Source organism: Hyla sarda, chromosome 1 (assembly GCF_029499605.1).
Source record: "Hyla sarda isolate aHylSar1 chromosome 1, aHylSar1.hap1, whole genome shotgun sequence".
Classification (NCBI taxonomy): domain Eukaryota; kingdom Metazoa; phylum Chordata; class Amphibia; order Anura; family Hylidae; genus Hyla; species Hyla sarda.
The window spans coordinates 84,713,115-84,728,223 of NC_079189.1; the positions used below are offsets into that span (position 1 = coordinate 84,713,115).

Below are 15,109 nucleotides of genomic sequence, written 5' to 3' on the forward strand. Positions count from 1 at the left end.
GACCCCCTCGATCTCCTGCACGGGGCCACGGCGCTTTCACGGCTGTCTGGTGCAGGAGACATGCCGGCCGCAGCGTGATGTCGTGGCCGACACGCCTCCTCCATAGAGCTGTATGTGGAGGGGGCGTACCGTCGACCTCTCTAGGTTTACGTTATGCGCTTTAGCGCTCTCACTGAGCACTAATTCGGGGGGCCCCGTTCAGGAGATCGTGGGGGGGTCCTAGCAGTTGGACCCCCCGCGATCAAACACTTATTCCCTATTCTGTGGATAGGGGATAAGTGTTAAAACGCTGCAGATGTCCTTTAATGGGTCATGCAACTTTCACATTAGAACAGGAGCAGTCCTTTAGTGCAAGAAGGAAGCACAGCGGTAAGCACCATAGGCAAAAACAGTCAGAATATCCTAACACATGGACTGTATCTCCAATAGGAGTGCCTACGGCAGAAAAAAATTACTTACAAACACTCCCTCTCCTTCCACAAGGCAAGAGATGAAGAAAACGACATATTTAGAGTAGCCCTGTACGTGTCACATCTAAAATAAGTCACAGCATCCACATTTTATCAAACTTATAAGGATACTTCTGACTGATTAAGAGGGATTGATATAAAGGAACATACCTTTTGACCAATTGAGTCATAGAAGAAACATGAAAATCATCAAAATACCATTGAATTCATTGTACAACTGCATACAAGAAAAACCTGGCACTGCTAGTGACTCAAGCTGCCCCTACGAGTTATTTCACTGCTCCCGACAGCTCATCTGCCAGGTGGTGCTCACTGCTCCAGTGATAGACTGATCCAACATGCACAGTGTAGAAAAGAACTGCAGGGCACTCACCATAGGCGTATGAATTATTCTTTATTCCATATATAGAGAAGGTGCTTACAGACACAGGAATGGATGTCCGTTCCTGTGTTTGTAAGCACCTTCTCTTGAATATTGAATAAAGAAGAATTCATACACCTATGGTGAGTGCCCTGCAGTTCTTTACTACACTGCACCATTGAATTCATTGTTGTTATTGGAGAATGGCTTTCTGAAACCACAAATTACCAGACTCAAGTCTACCATTCAACGTGTCCTATCTGTAAATATTAACATTTAATAAATAGCACAATAGATTTAATATTTGACAACATTATGTTTGATTTGTCATATTTTAACCCATTTGACTACAATAGATATCATTTGAAATAGATATCACCTTTACTGAATCTTAACAGAATCTTATCAGTGGTTGTCCATTAGAAAATATTTTTCTCTTGAAGTTGCCAGTTATGGTCCATTGTGCAGGACTAACAGAACCTGGCATAGTACACAGTATGAATAGAGAGCAATGTTCTGTTGTAACAAAACCAATAATCCTGAAGTCAAAGCATTGAAAGTCCATCTTTATACACGTACTGTACTTCTTAAATTCTGGGACAAAGTATAAACATTTTGTTGCAGATTACTTGAAACTGTCTTCTCACAGAAAGAGCTTAATCCTAGAACAATGTTCACAAACTCTAACATTACCATATATAGTGTCCTTTTCACCTTGGGTACATCACATACATCTGGGATTTGTGGATGTTTTTGAGGTGGTAATCTACATAAAATATCAGCACAGGAATCATGATTCAAGGCAATACTATTTAGACAACTTTGACGGGTTCTCCGGAAAAACATAACACCCAAAGAGCAATTCAGATGTCCAGGGTTATGTTTAGCTAGTCTTCATACAGGCAAGAATGTGAACAGTGGAGATGATGGCATCTGTAATGTCATTTTTAGCATGGAAGAATGTGAACATGCCCTTTTGAATACAACAAAAAGATAAAACCATGCGGATTAGAGCTCTTAAGTAGAAGAGATATGTCAGGGCAGAGTTTGTTTTGTTCTGGCTGCTATGGCGTTGAGGAGTTGTACACCTTTTAACCTTCTTAATGTGATCCTTCAGCCTGGTCTTGTGTTTGGACACCTTCAAGTATATGCAGATTATATCATGGAACGTATACTCTACAGTTCAACCGCTACTAGTTTTTGTGGTCTCTTGGATAAAATATATGCGGGCTTTTTTGGAACCTATGAAAAACTGGCCTATTTTTTAAGTTAGCCTGATCTTCCTTTATCATGAACATTAAAACGACAAAGTCCATTTATGTTCAGCCCCCCATGTGATTGTTAACATAGTTATAAATCACTTAATTTATCAAAAACTACTCCTTATCCCAGAAAAAAGCATTGGCTGTTTGCTGTTTTACTGCCCTGCAAACTGCTTCCTTTTGTATGTTGTTAGGCTTAGTCCATCTCTAGCAGCAGCGAGACCAAGACAGAACATAGAAAGTGATATTGTTAAGCACAGGAGATTGCCTGGTCTGTGTGTATCCATTTTTTGCTTTTCTGTCTCCTCCTTTCTATCTCTTACCACCCTTAAAGTTCTGGGCAGCTGTCATTTATGTAAATACTTACTGTATTCCCAGTACTGGTTTCTGAATCTAAAAATGTGGTTCCATACCACCCCCCTAGTCAATATATCAGCAGTTGACTGTTTTATTTTATATGAATGACTGCTTTTGTCATGGAAGCCCTTCCGTCCAGTACTGCGGCTCTTTGTTTCAGTTCTGCTCACATAACACCTGGCTCATGTTCATGTGTATGGACTGATCTGGAAAGATACGTGTTAGCTGAACAGCTGATGAATAAGCTTGAAACTGCTTCATGCCAGAAGGAATAAACGATTATAAATTCAGGCAAAACTGGTTTATATACATACAGTTCTGGTCCATAGTTGGTTATAGAAGGGATTTGGATGGCTCCACCCACTATTAATTAATTAGGAACTAAGGTTAGATTCTCATTGCCGTTATGCTCCATCCCGTTCTGGTTCTAGTTGGCTTTTTTCTTTTTGCGCCGAACTCCCCAAAAACAGGTTGGAGCACAACCGACTCCACCAGGTCACCACCAGATCCCAACGGATACTATTGACTTGAATTGGCATCTATCGTCATCTAATAATATAGCGGAGAAAACAATTCTGCATACACAATTTGTTTTTATGCTAAACTTCTGTCGTTTTGACAATATTGCTGTTGGACCTCTATATTATGGAGCATGTGAACAATACTAACCCTTTCCTATAAAATAAACCTGGAAATTGCTTTATGTCTTCATACTAAAAATAAAAATAGCTACATCCTGTACACAGCTTTACACTGTTTTATTAGTAGTAAGAGTTTGACACATACAGTACATGTCTGAAAAAGATAGACAGCTGCCATCCATTCATAAAGGTTGCTTACACCGTATACTTGAGATCAGCTGTTCCTAGTCTTGTTGCATAAAGCTTTAAGCTGCTTACATTGCTAAGAAAATAATGAAAAAAGAAACCTTTGTCATTCTTATGACACACTGCATTTCTTCCTACTGTTAAGTAATTGCACCAAATGGAGTTTTTCTTATTTTTGTTTTATTATATAAAAGCATATGTTCTTCAAAATATAATGTATTTTTGATCCAATTAATTTGTTACTATATTTTCTATCTAAGGCTAGGATTACATATGTCTTGTGTCCAACATACGTAATCCCAGCCTAAATTTCGACACAACTGATGCCACAACTGATGACAACATGCATCAGTTATCATCAGTTGTGTAGCATCCACCATCCATTTTTTCTGAACCTCGGACAGGTTAATGCAGCAAGATGTGTTCCCCTGTCGGTGCCGGTCTGGCGAGTCCTATCGTCCGGTGTCCAAACTGAGACGCCAGATATTTGTGAACTGTCCCATTCAAATGAATTGGATCAGTTCCGCTATCAGTTTCCCTCCACGCACTGGAGGGAAATGCTGTCGGACAACTGATATATGTAAAGAAGGCCTAAGCTATGCATTGTATTTGTAAACACAGTATGCACATATTCATCTAGTAAAGTATTGTTTTTATGTCTATTATTATTAATGTATTGATCAAATTTTTTTTTGTAGGATAACGTAACACTATTCTTACGGGGCTGTAAAGAACTAGGCCTTAAAGAATCACAACTTTTTGACCCTGGTGATCTACAGGACAACTCAAACAGAACAACAGTCAGGTGGGTATCTACATAATGGGACAATTAGTATTTTTTTTTCCCATTTATAATGACTACGAAATTTAATAGATTAAAAGCAAGGATGGTATAGTATTAATGGGTCTAATACAAAATTTCAACTCCATTACTAGGCATTACTATCTTAAGTAATTGCATATCATTATGATACCTATCGCTTTCTGATACATGGGTATCCAACCTTTGGGACTCTACTGGCTTTGAAAGAGACTGGGAAAAAGCACAGATGCAGCACTATTTCCAATTTACTGTTTTCCCCCCTGCACAGTACCTCCTGACTGTTCAAGTGCTCAACATAACCCCATTCAAATGAACATGACCAACTATCTTTTCCTTCACAGCCAGGTGACCGGACTCTGCTGTGCAGGAAATAACTTGTAAGGGGACAGAGCAATTCACAACGCTACAGCCTTCTTAATCTCAGGCTGGGTGGTAGGCCCAGAGGTCCGACCCACACCAATGAAATATAAATGGCATATTCTAGCGATACTCTTTGATATACTTTTTGAGATTGGAAATTCCCTTTATGGTGTCATGTGCCGTACATACTAAGTTGATCCTGGTAGCACCCTGTTTTATAAGATGGCCATAATAATAATCCCTTTATTTAGGTAGGCATTACTCAAATCAGCCCATGTCGCCTTTGAGGCTCGCAATCTTAATTCCTAATTCTCTTATCAGAATGTTTTTGAGTGTGTGTGTGTGTGTGTGGGGGGGGGGGTGTTGTACTTGGTGGTATTTAAACCTTAGACCCCAGTGCTGCAAGGCAACAGTGCTAACCACGTAGCTGCTTACACATTAGATAAATGCCAGTCAGTCTTAGGGTATGTGCACACTGCAGAATTCTGCGCAGTGAACATTACCATCAGTGTGAATCGGTCTTCCGCGAGACCTGTTTACACTGCGGAATTTCAGCGGCGGACAATTCCGACGCTTAAATTGTTCACCGCAAAGAACGAACATGTTCATTCTTTGCGCGGAAGTCCGTGAGCACTACATAACCTTCAATGGTGACGGTGCAGTGTCGAAGTATTTCTGGCGGCATCTGCCAGACAGATTCTTTGCTCGCTGAATTCTGCAAGTGAAGATTCCGCAGTGTGAACATTCCCTGTTTATAGGGGCCTCCTGACTCTCCCTCGATGAGAGAAGGGTTGATCATGTTGGATTTCAGCTTAGCGATCCTTTTGTACTTGTAAACATAAGCCACTTCCATAGGTGTCTGGCAGTAGATTTCTCCCCTATCCCCGTTCAAAACACATGCTTAGCCAAGCATACAGGTGTGTGTAGGAACGGGAGATCAGAGAGACAGTTGTTTGCTGAAGGGGAATTTGGCCAATAGCTGTGTTATGTATATGCCCAGCTTAACCCTTCCTTTAAATGATAAAAACTTTGCATTGTGTTATGTAACCTTCATGCCCCCAGTAGGTTGAGGCATTATACCAATAATGCCCACTTACTCTCCTCTTGCCCTCACAAACTCAGAAGTGGCACCCACAGTTAACCTTTTCAGGATGCAGGGCGTATGGTACGCCCTTGAATCCTGGTACTTAAGGACGAAGGGCGTACCTGTACGCCCTGGTCCCATTACCCGGTGTTTGAAGCATGCTCAAGAGCTGAGCACACTTCAAACCCCTGTGGGGCTATAACATTGCAAAAAAAAGTGAAAAAAAAGTTAATAAAGATCATTTAACCCCTTCCCTAATAAAAGTTTGACTCACCCCCCCTTTTCCCATAAAAAAAAAGTGTAAATAATAAACATTTGTGGTTTCGCCGCGTGTGGAAATGTCCGAATTATAAAAATATATTGTTAATTAAACCACATGGTCAATTGCACAGGTTTTGATAAATCTCCTCCATAACTTTTCCTGCATGTAGTTATGATGTTTTCCAGTAGTACCACAAAATCAAACCTATATAAGTAGGGTATCATTTTAATCATATGGACCTACAGAATAAAGAGAAGGTGTCATTTTTACCGAAAAATGTACTGCGTAGAAACGCAAGCCCCCAAAAGTTACAGAATGCCTTTTTTTTCTTCAATTTTGTCGCACAATGATTTTTTTTTCCATTTTGCCGTATATTTTTGGGTAAAATGACTGATGTCATTGCATCATATGGATTTTTAGGTGCAAAATTGAAAGAATTATGATTTTTTTAAAGGTAAGGAGGAAAAAGATGAAAGTGCAAAAACGGAGTCCTAAAGGGGTTAATTAACAATATATTTTTATAGTTCGGACATTTATGCACGCAGCGATACTACATATGTTTCATTTTTTTTTGTTTTCTTTTTTTTTTTAAATGGGAAAAGGGGGATGATTCAGACTTTTATTAGGGAAGGGGTTAAATCACATTTATCAACTTTTTTTTTTTTTTTTTACACTTTTTTTTGCAAAGTATAAGGGGGCTATAAGATGCATTACACTGATTGCCAGCACTGTTCAATGCTATTCCATAGCACAGCATTGATCAGTGTTTTCTGCGCTTGATTGCTCAAGCCTGGATCTCGGGCTTGGAGCAATCAAACGCCGATCGGACAGCGTGGAGCCAGGTAGGGAGCCTCCTGCTGTCCTCTCAGCTGTTCGGGATGTCCCGATTTCACCGCGGCAGTCCCGAAGAGCTCCACTGAGCTAACCGGCAGCATATTCTCCCGTTTTAGATACCGCAATCTACTTTGACATCAGCCCGATTGGCAATGTCCGCCAATAGCAACCGGGACCCCGCAGATAAGTCCGTGTTCGTTAAGGGGTTAATGGTGCAGTTGTCTTCCCCTGACCTTGTATCAACAGGCATGTGAACACAGATATTCTTGGCACCTCTCTGCTGTCTCCATAGCTTGCAGCATATTTAGATATTTTCTACTCCAGAAGAATTTCTCTAGTTTATTGAACTGCTCTCATGCTATTACATTAGTTTACCACCAAACTAATACACCAGTCGCATTGGAAAAATATCAATACTTTATTGTTCAAAATATAGTTAAACATACGTATTAGCATAAAACATGAGAAAAAGGGCACTAGGATACTACAGTGTGCATACAAAATGGCATCCAGGATATAAAGTAATACGTGTATCACTGTGAGGAGAAACTTAGAGGCATATACCATATAGTATAGGAATAGTTCCACGGATCACCAAGGCTAGCCACACAATAGAATACAAAAAGGAAAATAGAATAGTAATAAATGAATATACACTGATTAGATCACACTTGCCAACATGCAAGTCATCTGGAAACACAGCACCACCTACCCCTACGTATGTTTCACGTAATACTTCCTCAGGGGGGCGTGAAGGGCATTTTGAACAATAAAGTACTGATATTTTTCTAATGTGACTGGTGTATTAGTTTGGTGATATACAGTTATGTTTACCCAGTGATGGCAAGGAGCTCGGACGTTAGGTATTTTTGGTGTAATTATTAAATTAGTTTGCAACATTCCTGTTGTCTGTGCCCTGGAGAATGCCAGACTGTGTGGTAAACTTATATTCTGCCCGACACTGCAAACGGAGTGCTAGAACATTAGTCTATTCAGAGCTAACATTTTACTCAGCATTGTTTTGTAACATTCCAACATAAACCTTGGTTATTAAAGGGAAATCTAAATTAGAAGAACAATAGTAAAGTGTGATTCTTGGCACAAGCAGAAAATCCATTTATTGCTAACGTTCAAGACACCTTTTTTTATGTTACATACTTTGCAAGATTTCTGATTTTTAAAGACTTGTTATTCTCATATTAAAATGATAATAAGCATTTATATTTTTGCATCTTACCAATAAATATTGGAACCTTTCCGCAAGGCTTCAAAAAGTAAATCTCCCTTTCTTCTAAACAGAATAGAAGTATGTAGAGAGGAAGCTGGGCATGACAGATTGCTCATCTCCTGGCCATAGTAGAGGCAAAGCAATTATAAAGAGTGTCTTTTACTCTGGAGGACCTGTTCTGTATTACACAGACAATCCAATGATTTCAAAGTCCCTGTGTAATGCTGTCTGGGATTGCTGGGAGCTGTAGTTTTGCAACGGCTGGAGGCAGCCTGTAGTTTTGCAACAGCTGGAGGCACCCTGGTTGCGAAACACTGGGCTATGGACTCTTCTAAAAAGTAGGCACAATCCAAAGTGAGGAATGAATTTAAAATGGCTTTCTATTTGGGTTAAAAAAAATTAAAATAAAAAAAATGTACTCTCTGGTCAGCTCGCTGCTGCCATTCCAGTGTCCCTTGTTAGAAGTGATTGGGTGCACATGCTCAGTGTATGGGGATTTCATCACAGTACTGGAGCAGCAGCAGAGAGATGAGGGGAGTACCCCTTTTTCCCACTCCACTCCCTGCCTATCTCGGCCTTAGACTTCTCTTTGACAATGTAATATCTTTGGAGCCCCAGAATTGTGCTGCATAAAGCTATTCTAATACATATTCCTTTTCTTTATACAGACTTTCTGATTGTAACAGGAAAATAAGAAATGTAAGTATATTAATAAATAATTCTATGTGTTATTGAGTGATCTGTGTTGTATAGATGTTTATGTTTTAGTAATGATCCCCACAATTACAATAGTGGTATCTTGTCTCACAGTCCTACAACAAAAGAAACTTGGTTACATAGATCCCTGACTCACGAAACTCCCTTCCATATTCTTGTGCAGACTTGGCTAGAAGTCAGTATTGAACTGTACAGTGTTTATTTAGTGCTCACATAGGTGTAATGTGGTGTTTTTCCCAGTCCTTAAAGGGGTACTCTGCTGCTCAGCATTTGGAACAAACTGTTCCAAACGCTGGAGCCGGCGCCGGGAGCTTGTGACGTCATAGCCCCGCCCCCTCATGATGGCACGCCCTTCCCCCTCAATGCAAGTCTATGGGAGGGGGCGTGACGGCTTTCAAGTCACAAGCTCCTGGTGCTGGCTCCAGCGTTCGGAACAGTTTGAGCATCGGAGTACCCCTTTAAGAACCCGCAACAGGTCATGTTTTCAGTATTTGCTTAGGCTTTCACAGGTGATATAATTCTGGTCAGTGCATTAGGCATCACCACAAGTGCTCTCTGGATAGCCTCAAATCATGACCTGTGGGTGTACATGAGGACTGTGTTTGGGAAGCACTGGTGTAATGGAAAAAAATGGTTAAAAAAATTGGTTACAGACACAATTCAGTCATACTGTATGTGACTGAGTAGGATTAAAATTTAGCATTTTGGAAATCTCTGTACCCTTGTATACTGGATTGTTGAATTGTCTCCTGCTGCTAAAAAGAGCTTTAAAGGGGTACTCCGGCCCTATACATCTTATCCCCTATCAAAAGGGGATAAGATGTCAGATCGCCGGGGTCCTGCTGCTGGAGACCCCCTGGATCTACCATGCAGCACCCACCTGTAGCGGCTTCCGGAACCGCTTGAGGTCCTCAGGCTGAGTCCATCTCGACCACCTGGACGGAAGATCGTGACGTCACGACTCCGCCCCCGTGTGATGTCACACCCCTCCCCTCAATGCAAGTCAATGGGAGGGGGCGTGACAACTTTTTTCTTTTAAATCAACTGGTGACAGATTTGTAAATTACTTCTATAAAAAAAATCTTACTCCTTCCAGTACTTATTAGCTGCTGAATACTACAGAGGAAATGGTTTTCTTTTTGGAACACAGAGCTCTCTGCTGACATCATGACCACAGTGCTCTCTGCTGACATCTCTGTCCATTTTAAGAACTGTCCAGCGTAGGAGAAAATCCCCATAGAAAACATATGCTGCTCTGGAGAGTTCCTAAAATGGACAGAGATGTCAGCAGAGAGCACTGTGGTCATGATGTCAGCAGAGAGCACTGTGGTCATGATGTCAGCAGACAGCTCTGTGTTCCAGCTCTGTGTTCCAAAAAGAAAACCATTTCCTCTGTAGTATACAGACCTTAAAAAGTACTGGAAAGATTAAGATTTTTTAATAGAAGTAATTTGTAAATCTGTTTAACTTCCTGGCCCAGTTGATTTAAAAAAAAAAAAAAAAAAAAAGTTTTCCATGGGAGTACCCCTTTAAAGTGTACCTGTCAGATCCCACAAAGGTAAAAAAAAAAAAAAAAAATGTTACTCAGTAGCTGATTCTGACCATGTACATCTCTGTTACATATATTTATTATAATAAAAACCTCTTTTCATTATCTCAGTGTTAAAAATCCTCCCGGGAAGGGGACATGTCCTTCTCTTGGGATAGTGGGAAGTGATTGGTGTGTCTGCTCATGCAGTCTTGTCCATGAGCCATCTTTTGTCTATGATTCATGGACAAGTCTGTTGCTGCTGTGAGACATGTTAGCGGTAGACCCAGTAGATATGGGGACCCCTAGTGGTCGGATTTTCAGGTGCAGTTTTATTTTATAACTATTCAAAGAATTTTAAACAACCGTATTACAAAAGATCTTTAATTTTTATCAATAACAACATAAAAAAAGTTTTTGGATCGGAAAGTGCCCATTTAAAAGGATTCAGGTGAACCCAGTCTTGCAGTACATTAAAGTTTATTATTTTCATTACAAACATTTTTAAGACCGGTCTAAAGCTCTAATTGTTTGTGGTCTAAGTGTTCAGACCCATGCCAATAGCTAAAACGAGAAGGGAGAAGCGCGTGGCCAAGCAATGCTTTTCTCTGCTATGCTATGTGCTTAGCACACATTTCTCCTGGATCTATCAAGAATTTGGGGGAGGGGAGCCCGACTAATCAAAACTTTTTGATATGCCTCTATGACAATTTTAAAATGTTTTTGAGGGACATTGCAGGGTTTGTTTATTTGTTTTTGTTTTTTCTTGATTGCCTAAAACATGAACAGGCTGCAACATTGAAACAATTTTTAGAATGGTCTGTGGGTTTTCTGAAACGATTGCCAAGCAATAAAAGGACACCACTAAGGGACCCCCACATCAGGGCGGCAGCATTTATGTGTCCATATTATGGCCACAGGTCCTGGCTGGATCGCAGGTCTGATGACCCGAACTGTCAGGTTCGTGCCCAATGAAAGCGCTAATCTGGTATCCTATTTCATGCATCAATTATCATGCAGGTGGACCTGGATGAACATTGTTTGGCCCTTAACTTCCATCATTGTCTGTCACACATTATATTACTCGGGAAGATGGCAGTGGACGAACACTGGTTTTTAAACATGTTTAAAGGGGTACTCCGCCCCTAGACTTCTTATCCCCTATCCAAAGGATAGGGGATAAGATGTCAGATCGCTGGGGTCCCGCTGCTGGGGACCCCGGGGATCGCTGCTGCAGCACCCCGCTATCATTACTGCGCAGAGCGAGATCGCTCTGCAAGTAATGATGGGCAATACAGGGGCCGGAGCATCGTTTCGTCACGGCTCCGCCCCTCGTGACGTCACAGCCCGCCCCCGTCAATACAAGTCTATGGGAGGGGGCGTGGCGGTCGTCACGCCCCCTGCCATAGACTTGCATTAAGGGGACGGGCCGTGATGTCATGAGGGGCGGAGCCATGACATCACGCTGCTCCGGCCCCTGTATCGCCCGTCATTACGCACTGAGCGAACTAGCTCTGCGCAGTAATGATGGCGGGGTGCTGCAGCGGCGATCCCGGGGCTCCCCAGCAGCGGGACTGCGGCGATCTAACATCTTATCCCCTATCCTTTGTATAGGGGATAAGATGCCAGGGGCGGAGTACCCCTTTAAAAAATGTAATCAGCTGACGAATTAACATTTTTGCTAATTTCTCGGCTGATGACTTGGCCTATAACACTGGGCAACGTTGGTCAATGATCACCCTGTGTAATGGGGCTATATCAGTTTAGGGCAGCATTCACACAGTGTTCTTGTTGCCTTTTTTGCCTTGGTATCTTTGTCAACACTAAACCGCAGTATTACACAATTCATGTTTTGAAATCCTAGTATGTTTTTCTTGCTAGTTGGGAGGGTTGAGGATTGGAATGAAGTTGGGAAACCCTTGTCAGTCTTTCTCCTGGTGGACGGCACTTCTCACACGCACATCATTTGATCTGACTGGACTCTTTCTGGCTTGCTTCTTCTCTGGCAGAGCATTTCTGACAAAGGAATTACATTTCTGGTGCCTGATCTGAAAGAGATTAGAAGCCGCCTATTCTGGCAGCAGAAACAGTACTGTAGGAATGGAACTTGTCAGAAGCTGAGCAATTATTCCTTTGCTGTAAATCATATTAAATCATGTGCCATAACTTGCCTCTTAGGGTTCATTGGGGCAAACCGATTTCTAAAACAGAGCCAGCGTCAGTCAAATCCATTCTGCCCCGTAAGGCCAGATCCTGACTGAGCTGTCATTCTTTATGTAACTTTCCATACTGGATTTGACTTTTTCTCTTTCAAAGCAATGTTCACATTTGTCAACAGGAGGGTTTTTACAAAGGGATTGAGCTCTAATCCAATTGACTGTAATTCTCTGTTGATTTACGCCAGGAGAAGCACTAATGGAAGTAATTGTGCTCCGGGAGAGGATGACTGTGCGGTGTATCTGAATGGTGGGATTCTCCGGGGCAGTGCGCAGGGCTGCAGACGTGCTTGCTTCCAGCTATTTTTCTGGACGTTGCTCGTATAAAACACTAGAGATTGTGAACCGTTCACAATCTGGTTACAATGAGTGTAGGTGAAGAGGGGAACACTCTATTTATCATTAAAAAAAATTTAAAAAAACAAAAACAAGGGTCAAATAAAAGGAAGCTGGGATTAACTAGTTTGTGTCGAGGATGCACAGCTGACCTGCGATACCCTCTAATAACTTTAAGATGTGTTATGGAATTGCAAGATAGATGATAGAAGATCATATCCACCAGTAGGTTGGGCGTACATTTGTCTATTTTTTTATATCTGTATATATATATATATATATATATATATATACACATATACATATATAACTAACTTCTCCAGCTCTGGATAGTTCTTGACACAGACAGAGGTGTCAGCAGAGAGCACTGTGGTCAGACTGGAAAGAACTACACAACTTCCTGTGGAGCATACAGCAGCTGATAAGTACTGGAAGGTTTTTAAATGTTTAAATAAAAGTAGTTTACCAATCTGTTTAACTTTCTGGCACCAGTTGATTTGAAAGCATTTGTTCCTCTGGAATACCCCATTAAAGAACAGAAAAGGTACAGTATATAGGTACTTCTAAGTATATGGTATAAGTAATAGAGATTAACTTGTTTCTACCCAACTTGAGGTGAGGTAATAACAACCTTAGACGACAGAGGCCGTACATGTACACCCTTGCCGTTTGGGACTTAACGTACCAGGGCATAAATTCACTTCCTAGATAGTTATATGACGAGATCATAGGAGCTGCGCTAGTTCAAAGGCGATAAGGGGCGGCTACCATCAGTATTTTGTCTCTGCCATTAGTAACCCTTTACACGCCAAAACCAATGTGATGATGGCATCTAAAAGCATTATTCACAAATTCTGGTAGCTCAGTGTTACTCACCGTTATGCGATTGCTGGGGTCCAGTGAGCTAAAATGGCGGCAAAGGGTTATCTTACCTGCCTATAGATGCCGAATCAACACTCAAATGATACAGCCGGGCTCTATGCAATGCTATGAGATAGGCATAGCATTATACAGTGAATGCAATATAATGATGGCATAAACGGTCCCCTATGGGGACTTAAAGGGGTTATCCAGACCTTTTTTTTTTTCCAGATTAACTGGCTCCAGAAAGTTAAACAGATTTGAAAATTACTTCTATTAAAAAATCATCAGCTGCTGAAGTTGAGTTGTTCTTTTCTTTCTGGCAACAGTGCTCTCTGCTTGTCTCGGGAACTGGACAGAGTAGAAGAGGTTTGCTATGGGAATTTGCTTCTACTCTGGACAGTTCCCGAGACAGGTGTCATCAGAGAGCACTTAGACAGAAAAGAACAACGCAACTTCAGCAGCTCATAATTACTGAAAAGATTAAGATTTTTTAATAGAAGTCATCTACAAATCTGTTTAACTTTCTGGAGCCAGTTGATACATAAAATAAAAAGTTTTTTTCCTGGATAACCCCTTTAATGGGGTACTCCGGCGCTAAACATCTTATGCCCTATCAAAAGGATGGGGGATAAGATGTTAGATTGCGGGGATCGCGCCGCTGGGGACCCCCGCGATCTCTCCTGCAGCACCCCCAGTTTTTCAGTTGCACAGAGCGAGGATCATTCTGTGGCTGATGAGGGGTGGTGCAGGGGACGAAGTATCGTGATGTCAAGGCTCCGCCCCTTATGATGCCCCGCCCCCTTAATGCATGTCTATGGGAGGGGGCGTGGCGGCCAAGGATCTCTCTGTGGCTGATGAGGGACGGAGTAACGTGACGTCATGAGGGGCGGAGCCGTGACGTCACGATACTCCGTCCCCTGCACCATTTCTCATCAGCCACAGAGCGATCCTCACTCTCTGCAGCTGACAAACGGAGGTGCTGCAGGAGAGATTGTGGGGGATAAGATATTTAGCACCGGAGTAACCCTTTAAAAAGTGTAAAATTAAACATTTTAATCACCTTTCTTTTCCCATTTTTTGGTGAATTGGTATCACCATGTACATAATTGTGTAAACTATTAAAATATAATGTTTATGATTCTGCATGGTGAACAGTGTAGACATAAAAAAAAAAATACCAAACGCCAAAAATGCTTATAATTCGTCACAACATAGATCAGAAAAAATATAAATAAAAAGTGATCAAAAAGTCTAAGTCTAAATCAAAACAAAAATGGTACCAATAAAAACTACAGCCTTTGGCTGATCGGTCATGCTGGAAGTTGTGGTTTTGCAACAATCAAAGACACACTGTTTGGGAAACATCATTATTTTAACTTGGAGTAAAATACAGTAACAGTGTCTCTAAGGAATAAGGGGATAGTCAGCATTATAAGGGAAATGTGGGAAGAGTTGTGACACAACAGCTAATAACAGGCTGTCTGTGGTAAATCCAATGCCTTGCACCTTTAAGAGCTGTATAGCGGATAGTAACTTTAGGTCCGTTGATTGATATGGGAGCTCAGTAGGAGTTGTGATGC

At 41.4% G+C, this 15,109-nt stretch overlaps 1 protein-coding gene across 1 annotated transcript in view; it reads left to right on the plus strand.

The window, feature by feature from the left end:
• The window catches only part of LIMCH1 (LIM and calponin homology domains 1), a 357,736-nt gene that overhangs the window by 215,542 nt on the left and 127,085 nt on the right, over window positions 1-15,109 (plus strand). The window contains exons 4-5 of the mRNA XM_056557079.1: window positions 3,976-4,082; window positions 8,537-8,567. Coding sequence (XP_056413054.1) covers window positions 3,976-4,082; window positions 8,537-8,567 — 138 coding nt within the window. The remainder of the gene's footprint in view (window positions 1-3,975; window positions 4,083-8,536; window positions 8,568-15,109) is intronic.